At 47.7% G+C, this 20,485-nt stretch overlaps 1 protein-coding gene across 1 annotated transcript in view; it reads left to right on the top strand.

Moving 5' to 3' along the window:
• The window catches only part of LOC100090531 (netrin-4-like), a 79,723-nt gene that overhangs the window by 36,504 nt on the left and 22,734 nt on the right, over window positions 1-20,485 (top strand). Inside the window, exons 6-7 of the mRNA XM_039910261.1 lie at window positions 15,860-15,986; window positions 16,425-16,613. Of these exons, the coding sequence (XP_039766195.1) occupies window positions 15,860-15,986; window positions 16,425-16,613 (316 nt within the window). The remainder of the gene's footprint in view (window positions 1-15,859; window positions 15,987-16,424; window positions 16,614-20,485) is intronic.

The following is a 20,485-nucleotide window of genomic DNA, read 5'->3' as shown; positions in this document are numbered from 1 at the left end:
TCCAGAGGGCTGGCTTCCTCTTATTTTTATTTGTCAGTAGATAGACCACCACTTTCCAAAGACATTGGAGATTGATAGATGTGCAGATAAAATCTTAGACTGGACAGTCTATCTCTTCTACCTAGTGGTCTTGAGTATCAACCCCCAAATCATATAATCACAGAGATCTGGAAGGGACCTTGTGTGTGTTGGGGGCGGTGCGTGGGGAGGGGGGTCATCTGGCCTGGCCCCCTGCCTCCAGGGAGTTGAAATTTTAAATTATCCAGGATAGAGGGTTGTCTGTTCTTTTCATCTTGTTAGCCCTACTGTTGATCCAAGGGAAAGAGAGTTGCTCTGGGAATCCATTTGTGAATTCAAGTCCAGGTTCTCCTTGCTAGGACTATGCCATCCGAGATGAAGATTTCTTACTGAAGGACACCCAGAACATTCCCTGAGATGGACAGGCCCAGGAGAAATCCTGGAACATGGCTGGCTAGTATGGGCAACAAAGACTGCAATGACTATCAAGGCAACCAAGTTCCTACCAGGACTTGGCATTGTGCTGCCGTCATGAGCTGTAAAGGCATTCGGCATGTAAAACTCTTGCCAATGTGCTTCATCTCTGCTTGCCTACTCACCACCACAACAGGAACACGACTGACAGGGAAGAGAGAGTGCAATGAGACTTCAGAGAAAGGAGGATCCAACATATCCTCTGTGAGCTGTCCTGCATCAGGAGGTCTTTATTTTGCTTGGCGTTGAGATATCGACTCTGTCTCTACATAACTCACGAGAGAGAAGCATTCTCTTTATCGGACCATGGTGGTTCTCATCAGCATATAGCATCCTGCAGTTCTATGACACAGTTTTATTTGCATTTGGGTGGCCCGGCAACTTGTCTTTTGCACTTCCGGGATCAGGTTCACCTTAACCTCTGAAGAACCTAGTTTTGAGTTTGGGGAGGCAGGAGTAGTGTGTTCCTAAATCGGATTTCTAGAGCCCAATAATAATAATAATGGCATTTGTTAAGCACTTACCAAGTGCAAAGCACTGTTCTAAGTGCTGGGGAGGATACAAGGTGATCAGGTTGTCCCACATGGGGCTCACAGCCTAGAGTGTTACCGAATAAAATTAGCCCTAGAAATAATTTCTTGACTAGCACATGTTACCGAAATATCATGAAATTTATTTTTCTGTGGAAGTCTTCATGAATTGGAAAGAGACAAGAATTTGTTGGCATGACAAAAGGTAGCAAGCAGAATTCCACAATCCCAGTGTTGCAGTTGGTTGAGAAGCAGCGTGGCTCAGTGGAAAGAGCCCGGGCTTGGGAGTCAGAGGTCATGGGTTCGAATCCCGGCTCTGCCACTTGTCAGCTGTGTGACCGTGGGCAAGTCACTTTACTTCTCTGTGCCTCAATTCCCTCATCTGTAAAATGGGGAATAACTGTGAGCCTCACGTGGGACAACCCAATGACCCTGTATCTCCCTCAGTGCTTAGAACAGTGCTCGGCACATAGTAAGCGCTAACAAATACTAACATTATTATTTTGGTCCCATCCACTCTCCACCTGTCAAACTCTTGGTCAGTCAGCATTTGGAATTGTTCAATTGGTTTGTGAAATGGCATACAGTATTTATTTATTCATTCATTCATTCATTCATTCAATCATATCTATTGAGTGTGATACATATTTATCAGTATGTCTCTGAGTGTCTCCTAAATGGTTAGGAAACTGGAGTAATAAACTATACCAATGGTTCTAAAAAGCAGGCACCCTGCTTGAAGACAAACCATTTTCCCCCTGAATCAGCAATAGATGCTCAACTCCAGAAGTCTTTAGTTGGTGGCAGGATCCAAATCCAAGATAACCTGGTGACAGCCACAAAGGAGCAAAGGCAGTGACACAAATAGCATGAATGACTAAAAGACTAAAAAAAAAAAAACAACGAAAATCCCAGCCAGGTAAAAGAGCAATAGAAAAACTGTGGCTTCCAGGCACAATCAAAATTCAGTGTTTGTTTGAACCTCAACTGCTCCACAAATGTTCTCTTATAGATTTTATCTATTGGGTGCTTACTGTGTTCAGAGCACTGTACTAACCACTTGGGAGAGTATAGTATAACGGAGTTCTTACACACCTTCTCTGCTCACAACATGCTTACAGTCTAGAGGAAGAGCTCTTACCGAAGCTTCTGCAACTTCCTGGGAATGGAAAAGAAGAGGAGACAGAAAGGGAGCTTAATACCTATATTCAGGACTGTACATGATTTTTGGAAATGGAGTGCTGATCAGGGAATGCTAGTCTTGCTCGCCGTTGAGAATCAAAGAGAACAAGAACGGAAGTTGCACGGCCTAGTTCTAATGCCAGCTTCACCACTTGCCTGCTGTGTGACCTTGGGCAAGATAATTAACTTCTCTGGGCCTCAGTTTCCTCATTTGTAAAATGGCAATTCAATACCTGTTCATCCTCCCCCTAAGATGGTGAACCCCAAGTGGGACAGGAACTATGTCTGATCTGAGTGTACTGTTTCTAGCCCAGAGCTTAGTAGAGTGCTTGGCACCTAGTATGTGCTTAACAAATGCCATAGTCATTAAGAAAAAAATGCTTTGAATTACAGCACAAGAGATTCAGGTAAATCTGCAAGAGATAACTGACCATAAAAATTACTGGAGACAGAGACAGATTTGGGATGACATAGATACAGGTCTAATTAGAGTAAGGTGGCCATGGAAGGCATTTCTAATTACTGACAGGAAGATGCATGTGATAGCTCTTGGATTATTCTGGGCATGAAAGCCCACCTGAGTCTACACAAACCTAGAGCATTTTGTTGGGAGAAGTGCTAACTTGCCACCTTGCTCCAGAGTCTTTGCAGTCCCTTCCCAGGTCCCTTCGAACACAGGCACTGCTTCCAAGCCCTGAAACATGGCAGCAGTAGTTGAAGCAGAGGAATCGGGGTGCTGAAAATGAAAATAGAGGACTTGAATGTATCTGGTGCCCTATCCAGGCCAAACAGGGGTTGGATCAGCTAAAAGTGAAATGACTGGCCTCTCTCCATTAGAGGCAGAAGGGGAAACCAGCTGATTTGAAAGGCCCATCCGTCCCTGGGATTTAAGAAAAGAGTTTCTTCTCAGGGTCCCAGGTGAGATTCTCCCAGGAGCCAGATGCCTGGGCCCTGACCTCACCCTAGAGTCAGGGTGCCAACATGTCTCTGCTTCCTGACCAATTTCTTTGTCTTTTTTTCCTTTGCCACACACAAGTGGTTCCCAGCCAGCCCCTCGCAGTCCTAAAAGCTGCACATTACCTCCCTTTGTGGTTCAGGAAACTGAAAATAGCAAGAGGCTGAAGGGCATGTGACCTATGAAGCAGGTCCCAATGATATGGGGCCTCTAGGCGCTCTTGGAACTTGAAACATTCATCCTCTATCTGGGATAGGTCCCTATCTTATCTACCAGGGCCTAATTTGAGAGGATGGCTCAGCTGAGTCTGGGAGAGGTGGACTTGGGGCAGAATTAGGGCAGAGGTAGCCAGCAACAGGTCCTCTAATGGATGAGTGGGAATTGAGATAGGTCACAGGGATAAATGGCAACACCCCCCATTGCCCAGTGAGCCAGAGAACAAGAGGTCTGTCTCCTGCTCTAGACTGTAAGTTCCTTGTGGGCAGGGAATGTGTCTGTCGATTCTGTTGTATCGATTCTGTTGTACTGTACTCTCCCAAGCACTTAGTACAATGAGCTACACACAGCAAGCACTCTGTGCAAAGCATTAATTGATTCTCACTGGACAAGTTCATTCAATCAATCATATTTATTGAGTGCTTACTGTGTGCAGGCCACTGTACTAAGCGCTTGGGAGAGTACACAACAACAATAAACAGACACATTCCCTGCGCACGGCGATCAGAAGGTGGGGAGCAAGAGACTCATAGTAGGGCAGTCAAGCTAAGGGTGAGAAGGACTCAGGGAAGCAAAGTGAACCTTTGTAGTCATGCTGGGTTAAGGTTCGACTGAGAAGCAGCGTGACTTAGTGAAAGAGAGCGGGCTTGGGAGTCACAGCTCGTGGGTTCTAATCCCTGCTCAGTCACTTATCAGCGTATAACTTTGGGCAAGTCACTCAACTTCTCGGTGCCTCAGTTGCCTCATCTGTAAAATGGGGATTAAGACTGTGAGCCTTAGGTGGGAAGAGAAGCAGCATGGCTCAGTGGAAAGACTCCGGGCTTGGGAGTCAGAGGTCATGGGTTCGATTCCCGGCTCTGCCACTTGTCAGCTGTGTGACTGTGGGCAAGTCACTTAACTTCTCCGTGCCTCAGTTACCTCATCTATAAAATGGGAATTAACTGTGAGCCTCACGTGGGACAACCTGATTACCCTGTATCTACCTCAGCGCTTAGAACAGTGCTCTGCACATAGTAAGCGCTTAACAAATACCAACATTATTATTATCTGATTAGAACAGTGCTTGGCACATAAACATGCTTAACAAATTCCATTATTATCATTATTATTGTTTGGCAGTTTGCCCTCCCAGAATAGGAGTGGAAAATAAATCAGCAAACCTGCTGCTGACCTCCTGCTTCTTCATGTTCGAACCTGAACTAGACAGGAATAGCCGAGGCCTCACGTTGTGAACTCTGGGGGTGTGTAGGGCCTTGGAGTAGGGGAGGAACTGGCTGGAACTCACCTGAAAGAAGGAAAGGGGGACTGTATTCTGGGAGGTGCTGGCGTGGAAGAAGAGGTATCACATGGTGCCCCTCTTTCCTGGCCTTTCCCCAACGCTTGCTGGCATAGTGGCCAGTGCTCTCGTCTTACAACGGTCAGTTTTCAGACAGCCTACTCTGGTCTGACCAGTACAGATATGGCACCGGATGCGTGGGTCTGGTATATTTATTTTCAGCACCAAGCCTCCCCCTGTGCCAAGTTCCTCAGCTCAGATGTGGTGCCCAAATTTACCCGTTCATGGGAAGAGCTCTGCAGTAAATGGGAAAGGTCAGAACACCACAAAGGACTGCTCTAAGGTTTGGGTGAATTCAGCTGAAAAGAGAATGTATGCAAAAATTGTTTGCTAATATAACACGTGTGCCATCACGTGTGTCTTGGGGTCTGGTTTTTCTGAGTGTTGCCTCAGGCCGCCATACTTGTGGCGAGTCCCTTGAGAAAGGAAGGGAACTCATCTTCGTCTGGCTACTGCTTCTACCAAATCCCATTGCAGCCATTTTGCCTGGGGCAAAGGGGAGTTCTTTACTTCCCCTGACTCAACCTTAACTGCCCATGCCATGGGGCAAGGAAGATGTTGCAGGGCCCTACTCTTCTCAAAGACAAAATGGGATAGGTCTGTGTGTGCAGCTGCCCACTGTGAGGTCTGAGACACTTGCTCTGCATTGTATTAGCCACTTTGAGTTTTCGAGGTGTAGGGAGCCAGAGTTCCCGGTCTCCCGCTATCCCAGGAAGGGGTTAAAGTCGGTAGAGAAACCAAAAAAATGGGCCTCCAGTTGAATTTCAGTATGTGCATGTATGATAACTTCCTCCTTTTAGGTTGAAGTTTCCTGCTTGGCTTCAATCCCCCGGGAGAAGTAAGAATTTTAAAAAACAATTTAAACACACAGCCCTTTCTTTCGTGCAAACTGCACAAAAGAAAGAAAGCAGATGAAAAGATGAAAATTATTTCAGTGTCCAGGCAGCTGTTAAAAAATCAAGTAAATGCCAAATAAAATGTTATTTATAATTAGCTCCAGGACAAGTGCATATGGGCAAACAAGGTAAGCAAGCACCCACTGCTATAATCTCTCCTCGGAATCCTCCAGTGGCCACCAATTGTTCCCTTTAAATCTAAAAAAGAGTTTAAAGTCCTTAATTCGAACACTCATTTTATGCTTGCTACTGCTCTACCTCCTCTCCCTCTCTTTCAGTCACACCAATTTGCTTATGTGCCACATTTGCTCTTCCTTGACCCTTCTCTTTCCTCCTCCTCCTCCTCCTTTTCCTCTTCCCTAGAGTCTCTTTCCCTAGGAAATCTTTTTCCCCGATTATCTGTCGGGCATGACACCCTGATGATTGGCTAGCCTCAGAATCTGTGTCTCTGGCAGTGGATCTCCTGGCAAGAGTGGTTTAGGGAGGGTACCAGGGTTTGTTTGAGCTGGAGAGGGTCTGAGAATTAGTGAGGGGGTGGTGTCTTGGGACAGGAGAGGCTGGGGGTGCAGTGGTACACCTGGAAAAAACTCATCCAAACTTCACCTTATGTATACTGTATTTTACCAAGTGGTTTATTAAGTGGTTGATTCGCCTTGTAGGGTCACACCTGGTGAGTTTCCAGTACTCTACCAGTCTTGACTCTAGGAGGGAGAGTCAAGCAGAGGGATATCCATTCCATTCCCAGCTTGGGCAGTGGCTAGCGAGTGGACGGCAATCTGCTCCAGGTCAAAACTCAGCTGTGCCGGGCGGCAGCGGCACGGGAGAGAGTCGAGGGCGGAGACTCGGGTTTACTGCATGGAAGCATTTTTACCGAGAAAAGTCTATGGATACAGAATCGGAATGATAGCGGAAGGAGGCAGGGCGTTCCAGGAGAGGTGTGTCCATGGCAACGCTACGCATCGGACACGACGGCATAAGACAACAACAGCAGTGGTCGATATTGAGCATGAACTTGTAAATGGATAAAACATGGTGTGCAAAGATACCAGGTGCAGGTGCACGAGATACGGTTCGCAAAGGTACTGACGATGCCAGGCACTCCAAGGCATGCAAAGCTGAGTTTTGTAGGCAGATTTAATAGGGAAGCATACTCACACCCCGATTGGTGCAGAGAGACGCCCTAACAACTGCACGCAGAACAGTAGAGGGAGGGGGACTATTGGCACGTTATCGCCCTGGGATTCTCTGGACCAAGGCTGGCGTTTCCCCATGGTCCAGACTTTCGTGTTCGTCCTTGCTCTGTGAGATCAGGACTACATTCCTGGAGTTGGGCCATTCTGCACCTGGTGCAGCGATGTGGTTCTTCTTTATCGGGGGCCTTCCTCCCAGGAATATGAAACAAGGGGACCACAGTTCTCGGGTTGAAACCGGGAGAGGAGATACGTGGTATGTTCGGTCAGGCCTCGCGTGCTAGATTGGTTAAGTGCCACTGAGAGCTCTCCTTGTTAATCTTCCACTGAATCCCTCTTACAATACTATGCCCTTGGGAGAGTTCATTAGAGAACTCTCTCCTCCCCCTCCCATCCTTTAACTGTTGGAGTTCCTCAAGGGTCAGTTCTTGGCCCTCTTCTGTTCTCCATTTACACTCACTCCCTTGGTGAACTCATTCGCTCTCACGGCTTTGACTACCATCTCTACGCAGATGACACGCCGATCTACATCTCCGCCCCTGTCCTCTCCCCCTCCCTTCAGGCTCGCATCTCCTCCTGCCTCCAGGATGTCCAGGTGGATGTCGGCCCGCCACCTAAAACTCAACATGAGCAAGACTGAGCTCCTCATCTTCCCTCCCAAACCCGGTCCTCTCCCAGACTTCCCTATCACCGTGGATGGCACGACCATCCTTCCCGTCTCTCAGGCCCGCGATCTTGGTGTCATCCTTGACTCGTCTCTCTCGTTCACCCCACACATCCTATCTGTTACCGAGACCTGCCGGTTTCACCTTTACAATATCGCCAAGATCCGCCCTTTCCTCTCCACCCAAACGGCTACCTTACTGCTACAGGCTCTCGTTATAGCCTGGCTAGACTACTGTGTCAGCCTTCTCTCTGACCTCCCTTCCTCCTCTCTCGCCCCGCTCCGGTCTATTCTTCACTCTGCTGCCCGGCTCATCTTCCTGCAGAAACGATCTGGGCATGTCACTCCCCTTCTTAAACAACTCCAGTGGTTGCCTATCAACCTCCGCTCCAAACAAAAACTCCTCACTCTAGGCTTCAAGGCTCTACATCACCTTGCCCCTTCCTACCTCTCCTCCCTTCTCTCTTTCTACCACCCACCCCGCACGCTCCGCTCCTCCGCTGCCCACCTCCTCACCGTCCCTTGGTCTCGCCTATCCCGCCGTCGACCCCCAGGCCACGTCCTCCCGCGGTCCTGGAACGCCCTCCCTCCTCACCTCCACCAAACTGATTCTCTTCCCCTCTTCAAAACCCTACTTAAAACTCACCTCCTCCAAGAGGTCTTCCCAGACTGAGCTCCTCTTCTCCCTCTCCTCCCTCTACCACCCCCCTTCACCTCTCCGCAGCTTAACCCTCTTTTCCCCCCATTTCCCTCTGCTCCTCCCCCTCTCCCTTCCCATCCCCTCAGCACTGTACTCGTCTGCCCAACTGTATATATTTTCATTACCCTATTTATTTTGTTAATGAAATGTACATCGCCTTGATTCTATTTAGTTGCCATTGTTTTTACGAGATGTTCTTCCCCTCGACTCTATTTATTGCCATTGTTAATAATGTTGGCATTTGTTAAGCGCTTACTATGTGCAGAGCACTGTTCTAAGCGCTGGGGTATATACAGGGTAATCAGGTTGTCCCACGTGAGGCTCACAGTTAATCCCCATTTTACAGATGAGGTAACTGAGGCACAGAGAAGTGAAGTGACTTGCCCACAGTCACACAGCTGACAAGTGGCAGAGCCGGGATTCGAACTCATGACCTCTGACTCCCAAGCCTGTGCTCTTTCCACTGAGCCACGCTGCATTGTTCTCGTCTGTCTGTCTCCCCCGATTAGACTGTAAGCCCGTCAAACGGCAGGGACTGTCTCTATCTGTTGCCGACTTGTTCATTCCAAGTGCTTAGTACAGTGCTCTGCACATAGTAAGCGCTCAATAAATACTATTGATTGAAGAAGGTAGACCCAATCTCTGCCCTTTTGCAATCTAGCAGCGGAGATAGACATTAAAATAAATTACAGTTAGGGGAAGCAACTAAGTATGAGGATATGGACATAAGTACTGTGGGGGACATTTACCGTTTTGGCTGTTTGTAATTAGTCAGTAGTATTTATGGAGTGCTTACTGTGCACAGAGCACTGTTCTAAGCACTTGGGAGAGTACAGTACAGCAGACTTAGCAGACACTTTCCCTGCCCATAATCTCTTGTCTATAATAATAATTATGGTATTTATTAAGCGCTTACTATGTGACAAGCACTGTTCTAAGCATTGGGGTAGTTACAAGGTAATCGGGTTGTCCCACGTGGGGCTCACAGTCTTAATCCCCACTTTACAGATGAGGTAACTGAGGCCCAGAGAAGTTAAGTGGCTTGCCCAAGGCCACACAGCAAACAAGTGGCAGAGCTGGGATTAGAACCCACATCCTCTGACTTCCAAACCCATGCTCTTTCTACTAAGCCACGCTGTCTGAAACTCCTTATAGATAAGTACCATGTTTTTTCTATATTGTGTACTTGGATGCCTTCATATCACATCCCTTCGGGCACTCATTAATAGGTCAGATGAATAAGCCACTTATTGTTACGGTCTTCATTTTCAATAGCATCTGTCGTGCATCTACCAGATTATCTTGATTCTGAGTACAGTCCCTGGCACATAGTACGCACTTAACAAATATAATTGTTGTTATTATTATCTCCAGCGTGCAGAGCACGGTGTCAAGCCCTTAGGAGAGTATAAAATAGAAGAAACGATTGCTTAGTCTCAGAGCTTACAGTCTAGCGGGTGGAGAGACGAACACTTAATTACCCATAAGGGGAGTATTAGGGCATATAGGATGTACATAAGCACTAAGGAGGCTGTGGTAACTTAAGTGCTTGGGTGGCCCAGGAGGGCTGAAGTTGCAGTTCGGGGGGATGCAAGGTGGGAAGATTACTTGGGCCCAAGTAATTCCTGACCACTCTCCTCTGCAGCCTCACATGTCCTCCTGCCTTCTGTACATCTCTACCTGGGTGAATGGCCTGCCAACACCTCAAACTAAACATTTTCAAAACAGCACACCTCATCTTTCCATCGGCCATCCATCGGACTTTCCCATCACCGTAGACAAGTCAATCTCACGAGCCTGTTACCTTGATATTAGCCTTGACTCATCTCTCTCATTGAATCCACATATTCAGTGTCACCAAAACCTGTCGGTTCTACCTCCAAAACTTCTTTAAGAGTCATCCTTTCCTCTCCATTCGAACTGCTACTATGCTGATCCAAACACTTATCATATGTCACCTGACTACAACATCAGCCTCCTCACTGACCTCTCTGCCTCCTGGCTCTCCCTGCTCTAGTCCATACTTCACTCTGATGCCCAGATCATTTTTCTAAAATAAAAGTTCAGTCCACTGTTTCTCCACTCCTCAGGAACCAGGGGTGGTTGCCCAGCCACCTCCCCATCAAAAGGAAGCTCCTTACCATTGACCTGAAAACACTCAATCAGCTCTCCCTCTCCTTCCTTACCTTGCTGATTTCCTACTACAACCCAGTCCACACACTTCGCTCCTCTAATGCCAACCTACTCACCGTACCTCGAGGCCGTCTATCTGGCTGCCAAGTCCTTGCCCACATCATCCCTCTGGCCTGGAACTCACTTCCCCTTTATATCCGAAAGACCACCAACTCTCTCCCTCTTCAAAGCCCTATTACAATCACCTCTCCTCCAAGAAGCCACCCTGATTTCCCCTACCGCCTCTTCCTTCTGAGTCACTGATGCACTTGGATCCGTACCCTTTAAGCACTTGATATTCACCCTACCCTGAGACCCACAGCACTTCCGTACTTATCTGTAATTCCTCTATATTAATGACTGTCTCCCCACTAGACCATAAGCTCCTTGTGGGCAGGGAACATGTCTACCAACTCTGTTGTATCGTACTCTCCCGAATGCTTAGTACAGTCCTCTGCACACAGTAAGTGCCCACTAAATGCCACTGATTGATTGAAGGCGTTCCAGGCGGGAGGAGAGGGTGTGTGAGCAAGAGGTCGGTGGAGACGGATGAAAACAAGGCACAATGTGCAGATGGGCTTGAGAGGAAGGAGGAGTGTGAGCAGGGATGCCACGAGGGAAGAGGGTGGTTCAGTAGGAAAGAGAGAAGTGATCAAGTGCTTTAAATCAATCAATAGGATTGATTGAGCCTTTACTCTGTCCAGTGAATAGTACTACATACATGGAGGAGTTCAAAAGAGTAAGTAGACAAGACCCTGCCCTCAAGAAGCTTACAATCTAGGCAATGGTCAGGGGGTTTTGCTGAATACGCAGAGAAATGGGTAACTATCGAGGGAGATTGGTAAATTGACTTTGCAGAGGATTATTCCCAGCCCCTAAAGAAGTTCATGCCTTGGCCAAGGCCCCTCACTTAGAAAAGAAGCATGGCTCAATGAAAAGAGCCCAGGCCTGGGAGTCAGAGGCCATGGGTTCTAATCCCAGCTCTGCCACTTGTCAGCTCTGAGACTGTGGGCAAGTCACTTCACTTCTCTGTACCTCAGTTACCTCATCTGTAAAATGGGGATTAACTGTGAGCCTTACGTGGGACAACCTGATTACCCTGTATCTATCCCAGCACTTGGAACAGTGCTCTGCACATAGTAAGCGCTTAACAAATACGAACATTATTACCCTAGCACTTAGAACAGTGCTTGGCACATAGTAAGCGCTTAACAAATATCATCATCATCATCATCATCACTTATCAGAGGGTACAGTTTGGTCTCAGCCTGTTTATTTGGATTTCTTGCCCCAAGGGAATCTGCTTTCTGGAGGCTGTTTTTCTGTCAAATGGCAAGGTTTTATTTTAATGAAAACTGAGAAGCTCAATAAAGTGAGTTAGGAAGCCAGGCATCAACAGGACTGTGAACCCATTGGGTAGGGATTGTCTCTATATGTTGCCAAATTGTACTTTCCAAGCGCTTAGTACAGTGCCCTGCACCCAGTAAGCGCTCAATAAATATGATCGAATGAATGAACAAATGAACAGAAAGTTTTTCCATTTTTTAGGGAAAAGTCGAGAGTCGAATTTGTTCATCTGCATGTCAACATTGAGAGGAGGGATGGAAGGGAGGTGAACAAGGGGCCATCATCCTCCCTTGTTGCTCTTCTGGCCTCATGGTGATTTTTCTGCATTCTTGGAGCTTTGTCTGTGCCTGGAGGGAAGAAGTTCCAAAATGGTTCAAGGCCAAAATTAGGATGAATGAAGAAATCCACTGTTTGTTTCATTTCTCTGAAATCCAAACTGAACTTCAGGGAACTCAGCTGGCCTTAGGGTTTAACCACCTGGTTAGGAAGAGTATTATGTACTGTGTCTCGCCCCCAAAATGCCCCTGGGGACGACTAGGTTCCAAGAGAGAAATGCACATCCCCAAAGTCTGTGCTCAGCCTTCCATGAGGAGGCACCCAAGCGCTCTGAGCAACCTGCCAGCTAACTTCAAAGAGGAGAGAGCTGGCATGGGGCTGTAGCCTCCGCCCCGCTCCCTTTCTGCTAACCACAGGAAATATCTCAGCTGAGGCAGGAAAAAAACCCACAAAACCCTTGTAGCAAGTTAGCTGGAGAGAGAAGGGGGTGGAAAGGAAGGTTACGGTAAGGAGGGTCTCTCTCAGCACGATCGTTATCTCACATTACCTAGAGTCAGAGCAGGGAGCTGGCATTCCGGGAAAGGTGAGAGACACCCAAGGATTAGATGAAGCTCCAGCCCGGATGAAACAAGCCACAGCCCTATTTTGCTCACTCTCCTCTTTCCTCTTTTTACTGCTGAGGCAGCCAATCCTTTACTGAGTTGCCTTGTCTGAGTGGCAGGCTCCCTGTTCCAGGGATAGACTAATACAGCAGTGTCATGGGGTTGATTGATTCATGGTGCAAGATGCTTTGGGAGCTTTCATTCTGAAGCTACAGAAGTGCAAAATGTACATTGTGAGAAAACGGCCATTAGAAATGGAGAAATCTCTCTGGGATCTTTGTACCTACCCAGTAACAAGAAGGAAAAAAATCGAAATGCCAACCCATTCCCAGTCTCAGTGTTTCCTTGGGATATAGCCTGAGCGAGGGTTTATTCTACCACCCAAACCCATCCCAACAAGAACCGGCAAGGCAAGTCAGAAATTTATTATACTGGTGTTTTCAAACAGAGTGAGGCAAGAAGTGGTGAAAGGCTTCTCCATTCTAACCCAAAGGAGAGGAAACAAGGGAGACTTAGAGATACTGGGCATGGCCCATCCTCTGGTCTATTAAATGTCTCCTCACTCCTCAAATGCCTCCAGTGGTTGTCCATCCACCTCTGTATCTAGCACAAACTTCTCACCATTGGATTCGAGGCACTCAATCCTCACTTCTCTCCCACTATGACCCACCCCTCACACTGCACTCCTCCTATTCCAACCTGCTCACTGTCCCTCCCTTTCGCCTCACCCCCCATTAACCCCTTGCTCACCCCCTGTCTCCTGTCCCATTTTCAAAGTCCTACTGAAAGTTCATCTCTTCCAGGAAGCCTTCCTTGACTGATCGCTCTCATCCACCCCCACCCTATTTTCCCTCCCTACTGCCTCACCGATGAACTTAGTCCCACCCTCTAGGCAATCAACCAGTGGCATTTATTGAGTTCTTATTGTGTACAGAGCGCTGTACTGAGTGCTCCGTAGGACAGAACAAAACGGAGTTGGTAGACACGTTCCTGAAGCACATAGGCACCCCCCCCGGCCAAGTCCCTACCCCCCTACAGCACTTATGTAAACATCTTTACACTCCATTGCTTGCCTTACCTGTAATTTAATATTGTCTGCTTCCGCCGTTAGACTTGTAAGCTCCTACCAACTCTACTGTACCAAACACTTAGTACAGTGATCTGCACAAAGTATGCACTCGATAAATGCCATTGCTTGATGTGAGCTGGCATCCTGAACCCAAAACACAGTCTGAGTGAGGTAGGGTATGGCAAGATTTTCTGGTGACTTTTGGAAGAGTCTCAATCAATCAGTTGTATTTATTGAGTGCCTACCATATGCAGAGCACCGTACTGAGGTCTTGGGAGAGTACGATACAGAAACATTCCTGGCCCGTAACGAGCTTATGGCCTCCTACTTCTGTCTTGTGCTCTCCCACAGGGAATGAGGCAACTAAGCTGGGTTCATGCTATTGGGTTCAATCATGGTGGGACCTCAGCTCTTGTTATTGTTGTTGTCTTATGCTGTCGAGTCATGTCTGACCCATAGTGACGCCATGGATGCATCTCTCCCAGACCGCCCCGCCTCCATCTGCAATCATTCCGGTAGTGTATCTGTAGAGTTTCCTTGGTAAAAATATGGAAGCGGTTTACCGTTGCCTCCTTCCGCGCGGTGAACCCGACTCTCCACCCTCTATTCCCTCCTGTGCCGCTGCTGCCCAGCACAGGGGAGTTTTGACTTGTAGCAGATGGCCTTCCACTCGCTAGCCACTGCCTAATAATAATAATAATAATAATAATAATAATGTTGGTATTTGTTAAGCGCTTACTATGTGCAGAGCACTGTTCTAAGCGCTGGGGTATACAGGGTAATCGGATTGTCCCACATGAGGCTCACAATCTTCATCCCCATTTTACAGATGAGGGAACTGAGGCACAGAGAAGTTACTAGGAATGGAACGGATATGCCTCTGCTTGACTCTCCCTCCTGTAGTCGAGACTGGTAGAGTACTGGAAACTCTCCAGGTGTGACCTTGAGAGGTTCCTTAGCTCTTGGGGGGCAGGGTAATGCTTTTTCAATCAATAGTATTTATTGGGCACCTACTCTGCACCTAACACAGCACTAAGCACTTGGGAGAGTAGAATCAGTGGACAGGCTCCCTGCCCTTAGAGAGCTTAGAGAGCTTATGATCAAGTGGAGTAGTCAGACCCTAAAATACATGACAAATAGGAGAAGGAAAAGGGGATATGTACATGAATTAGTCTTTAAGCAATAAGGTATGTAAATTATGAGGAAGATGTGCTGCGGGAGGTTGTGTGTACTAAAGAGCCTAGGTGGGGTGGAGTTGCTGACCAGGCCGGAGCAGGGATATAAGCAGGGGAGGGGAGATGAGAAATTAATCAGAGAAGGCCTCCTAGGGCCCTTGTGTGATTTCAGAAGAGCTTGGAAAATGAGGAGAGCTGTGATCTTTCAGACATGAACGGGGAGGACGTTTCAGGCAGAGGGGAGGGTGTCAGAGAGAGGTGAGGCGCAGCGTGGCTTAGTGGATAGAGCACGGTCCTGGGAGTCAAAAGGACCTGGGTTCTAATCCCAGCTCTGTCACTTGTCTGATATGTGACCTTGAGCAAATCACTTCACTTCTCTGAGCCCCAGTTACCCCATCTGTAAAATGGAGATTAAGCCTGTGATCCCCATGTGGGACAGGGACAGTGTCCAACCTAGTTTGCTTGTACCTGCTCCAGTGCTTAGTACAGTGCCTGGCATATAGAAATGTCATTAAAACAAAAAAAAGTTAGTGGCAGAAGAGGTGAGAGCAAGGCATAGTGAGTGAGTTAATGGAGGAATGAAAAGTGCAGGCTGAGGTGTAGTGGGAGAAGAGTGGATAAAGAGGAGGGAGCGAGAGCTGCTAGAGCCTCTCTGAGGAGGGGGACTGACAGGTAACAATAATAATAATGATGATGATTGTGGTATTTGCTAAACATTTACTGTGGTTCATGCACTGAACTAAGCGATCATCAAGTCCCACATCGGGCTCACTGAGTAGGAGGGAGAACAAAGATTAAATCCCCATTTTGTTGATGAGGGAGTTGAGGCCCAGAGAAGTTCCTTCATCTGTAAAATAGAGGCAAGGAAGCTTGTCATAATATGGGTCTCTAGCTAGTGCTGCTGAGGGGGAAATGCTCAGTACAGCGCTCTGCCCTCAGCAGGTGCCCAATAAGTACCATTGATCGATCGGAGAGCCCGGCAAGAGACATCTATGATTCCGTTCCCTCATCTGTCCCTTTTTGCGATTCTTTGAAAGCCTTTTCTCTGACCCCACAGGTCCATGGGAAATGTCTCTGCAGCCACAATACAGCCGGACAGCACTGTGAGAGGTGTGCTCCGCTTTACAATGACCAGCCATGGAAGCCGGGAGATGGGAAAACTGGGGAGCCAAATGAATGCAAAAGTAAGTGGAAAGGGGTGAACGGGGTCTTATAGGTTCTGGCTCTCAGAGCAGTAAATCAATAGCTGACAGGCTAAACTGCAAGTCGAGAACTCAGCATGGATTTATGGCACCCTGGTAGCTGATGGAGAAGGAACTGTGGGGGTAATTCTGCTGGCAGTCTCTATCAGTGGGCTTCCTTGTGTTTTAACCGTAGTCAATTTGATCTATTGCAGTACAGCGATCCCAAGGCAGACTCCAGCGGCAACCTCGCCTGATTCATTTCGCCCTTCCCCGTGGTGAGGTTGTGTAGAGTGCTGGTCCCGAGCCAACGTAGTTTGATAAGTGAGTGGATGAAGAGTTCAGGGATGGCTTCCTGATGGCTCAGGCAGAGGACAGAAAGGGAGGTGCCCTGGGGTGAAATGGTGCATCTGAGTAGTATTCTCCTTGCTCTCCGTGCAGAGTGCCATTGCCACGACCACTCTGGCAGCTGCCACTTCGATCTGGGCATCTGGCTGGGGTCAGGAAAACGCAGCGGCAGTGTCTGTGATGGTTGTAAGCACAACACAGAGGGACATCGCTGCCAAAGATGCAAGCCAGGATTTTACCGTGACCGGAGCAAGCCCATGTCATCCCCAGAGGCCTGCAAACGTAAGGACATACTGCATTTAAATAAGGGGCTGGGAGCTCAGTAGTGATGGTTAGCAGTGGACAGAATTTGCCACCCTCAGCCAGGTTTATTCTATAACATTCGGGCGTGGGTGTCTCTTCTGGAGGTGGCGGAACAATCTAGCTGTCAGGCCCAGGGCAGGGCTCCAAGGGAGCTTAAAACACTCCAGGACTTCTGGGCATTGTAGTCCCAGACGTGTGCTCCAAGCCCTGATGCTAAAAGCTCCAGATGAGCAAGTCCAGGGCTTGCTCTGCATGGAATTCAGGGTGTCTTCAGCTCATTCAGCTCATGGCTCCATCTGGAACACAGGCAAATCACAGGAGAGGATTAGGGAAAGAGGCAGGAGGGGTGGTGGGGGGTGATAATTAGTTAATTGTGCGGGCCAAGAAGTTCCTGGGACTGAGCAATCTTTAGGACAGGATTGCAGGAGAAAGAGTTCTTCAGGGCAGACTAACGATCCTTGACTGGTTCTTGCTTGAGTCTGGGGAAACCATCATCTGGATCCATAGCAGCTTCATGCTGGCATCTGAACATTCTGAGAGAGGGATCTGGCAGGAATGAGCCTGAATCCTAGGGTACTCTGAGGGAAGTGGGGGGAGAGGGAATGGAACATGTGAAAAGAAATTTACAGGAAAGTAGAAAGGGGTCCTGGGTGGAGTGGAGCATTAACCCTTGAAGGATCTATTTGAGAGAAAAGGTGTTTGGATCCCAGTTCCCTTATGTTGGTTGCTGAACTTATTCATTAAGATTCTCTATTTTTTTCTATTAAAAGTCAGTTAGCATTCTAGTGTCTATGTCTGGGTTGGATTAGGGGTGCTGGTGGCTCCATGTTTGCATGGGAAGCTGAGGGAGGGAGAAAGGGAGGGGTTGAGAAATGAAACCTCTGAGCTTCCTGTAGCCAGCCAAGGGAAGGGAGGGAGGATGGGCCCTGAATGATCCCCTTTCTGTTTTGGCTGACTATCTGAGGGATGGAGGTAGTGGCCCAGTGGTTGCCTGTAAGGAGAAAGGAGAATGACCTTTCAAATACTGTTTGGCATCTGTCCCTACCCCCACAAGCACATATACACACATACTAATCCTTCAGCAGAAAAAAGGGCTGGTCTGCCACAACTGCCTATGCACTGGTTGCACTATGTGCCCCAGTGGGAGTGTGTCTGGCCAAGAATAATAATAATAATAATAATAATAATGTTGGTGTTTGTTAAGCGCTTACTATGTGCAGAGCACTGTTCTAAGCGCTGGGGTAGATACAGGGTAATCAGGTTGTCCCACATGAGGCTCACAGTTAATCCCCATTTTACAGATGAGGTAACTGAGGCACAGAGAAGTTAAGTGACTTGCCCACAGTCACACAGCTGACAAGTGGCAGAGCCGGGATTCAAACCCATGACCCCTGACTCCCAAGCCCGGGCTCTTTCCACTGAGCGTGTGAATGGCCTTGTGTATACAACTATCACTAGAGTAAATTCCTCCACACAGATTCTTGGTCCTGAAGTCTCAGGACCAGGGTTTATTTGTCACTGTACAGAAGTGAGCACTGAAGAGAGGTGTTAAAAGCAAGTTGCTAGAGGGAGAATGCCACAGTGCAACAAAGCAAGGAAATTCCATGGTTGGGAGTGATTCTGCATTGACCATTTTGGTCCTCAAGGATCACTCCATCCCCCCTACCCCCTTAAGATAATTCTACTTCTCAGCTACTGAATGAGTATTTAATCCGTTTTCCTACCCCACGGGGAATCCTGAATCTTCCTTGCTCTTTCACTTCAGTGTGTCATTCACTTTGCACTGTCTGTTCCTGTTCAGCCAATCATATTTATTGAGTGCTTACTGTGTACTAAGAGCTTGGGAGAGTACACTAGAACAGAGTTGGTAGACATGTTCCTTGCCCACAGTGAACTTACATTCTAGAGGGGGAGGCAGACATTAATATAAATTAAACTATGAATATGTACATAAGTGCTATGGGGCTGAGAGAGGTATGAATAAAGGGAGCAAAATCCTGGTACAAGGGTGCCCCAGAAGGGAGTGGGAGAAGAGGAAATGAGGGCTTAGTTGGGGAAGGCCTCTTGGAGGAGATGTGTTTTTAATAAGGCTTTAAAGGCGGGGAGACTGAATGTCTGTCGGATATGAAGGAGTGAGATCCAGGTCAGAGGCAGGACGAGGCAAGGGGTCAGCGGTAAGATAGATGATCAATCAATCAATTAATAGATCAATGGTATTTTCTGAGTGCAGTATGGCATAGTGGCTAGAGCATGGGCCTGGGAGTCAGAAGGTTGTGGGTTCTAATGCCGGCTCTGCCACTTAATAATAATAATGTTGGTATTTGTTAAGCGCTATGTGCCGAGCACTGTTCTAAGCGCTGGGGTAGATACAGGGTAATCAAGTTGTCCGACGTGAGGCTCACAGTCTTCATCCCCATTTTACAGATGAGGTAACTGAGGCACCGAGAAGTTAAGTGACTTGCCCAAAGTCACACAGCTGACAGGTGGCGGAGTAGGGATTAGAACCCATGACCTCTGACTCCTAGGCCCGTGCTCTTTCCACTGAGCCATGCTGCTTCTCCACTTGTCTGCTGTGTGACCTTGGGTAAGTCACTTCACTTCTCTGGACCTTGGTTAACCTCATCTATAAAGTGGGGATTGAGACTATGAGCCCCATGTGGACAGGGACCGTGTCCAACCTGATTTGCGTGTATCCATTTCATCGCTTAGCACAGTGCCTGGCACACAGTAAGTGTTTAACAAATACCACAATTATTATTATTATTACTATGTACAGAGCATTGTACTGAGGGACTGGGAGAATACAATGCAACAGAATTAGCAAACACAGCCCCTAGCCATAACAAACACTGTCTAGAGGGGGAGACAGAAATTAATATAAATATATAATATATAATTTAAAGGTATGTACACAAGTGACCAAAGACCATAGACCTAAGTGCACAGATGGTGCAGAGGGAAGAATGAGCCAGGGGAAAGAGCCCTTAATCTGGGAAGGCCTCTTGGAGGAGGTGTGATCTTAATTGCGCTTTGAAGGTGGGGAGAGTGGTGGTCTGGTGTATATGGAGTGGTAGGGAGTTCCAGGCTAGGGGTTGGTGGCAAGATAAACAAGATGGGGCACTAGAAGAGAGAAGTGTGTGGGCTGGGCTGTAGTAAGAGATAAGTGAGGTGAGGTAAAGTGGAGTGAGCTGATTGAGTGCATTAAAGCCAATGGTGAAGAATTTCTGTTGGATGTAGAGGTGAATGGGCAGCTATTAAAGGTTCTTGAGAAGTGGGGAGATGTGACCTGAACATTTTTGTTGAAAAGTAAAGCATACAGCGGAGTGAATGAAGTATGGACTGGAGAGGGGAGAGAGAGGAGGCAGGGAGGAGGCAGATGCAGTAGGCAAGTGGGGGTAGGATAAGTGCTTGGATCAGAGAGGTAGCAGTTTGGATGGACAGGAAAGGGAGGATTTTAGCAATGTGAATGTGGAACCGACAGGATTTGGTGAATACGTGAGGGGAATGAGAGAGATGAGTGGAGGACATCACCAAGGTTACAGACTTGTGAGGTAGGGAAGATTAGTGGTATTTATAGTGATAGGAAAGACAAGGGAAGGGCAGGGTTTGGTTGGGAAGATAAGGAGCACTGTTTTGGGAAGGTTTAGTTTGAGGTGTCATCGGGACATGCAGGTAGAGATGTTCTGAAGGCAGGAGGAAATGTGAGATTACTGGGAAGGAGAGAGGGTCAGGGCTGGAGATGTAAATTTGGGAATCATCCGTGTAGAGGTGGCAGTTGAAGCCGTGGGAGTGAATGAGTTCTCCAAGGGAGTGGGTGTAGATGGAGACTAGAAGAAGACCCTCACAGTTAG

This window comes from Ornithorhynchus anatinus, chromosome X1 (genome assembly GCF_004115215.2).
Source record: "Ornithorhynchus anatinus isolate Pmale09 chromosome X1, mOrnAna1.pri.v4, whole genome shotgun sequence".
Lineage (NCBI taxonomy): Eukaryota > Metazoa > Chordata > Mammalia > Monotremata > Ornithorhynchidae > Ornithorhynchus > Ornithorhynchus anatinus.
The sequence above is the reverse complement of the archived record's forward strand: the minus strand, read 5'-3'. Positions and strand labels throughout refer to the sequence as shown.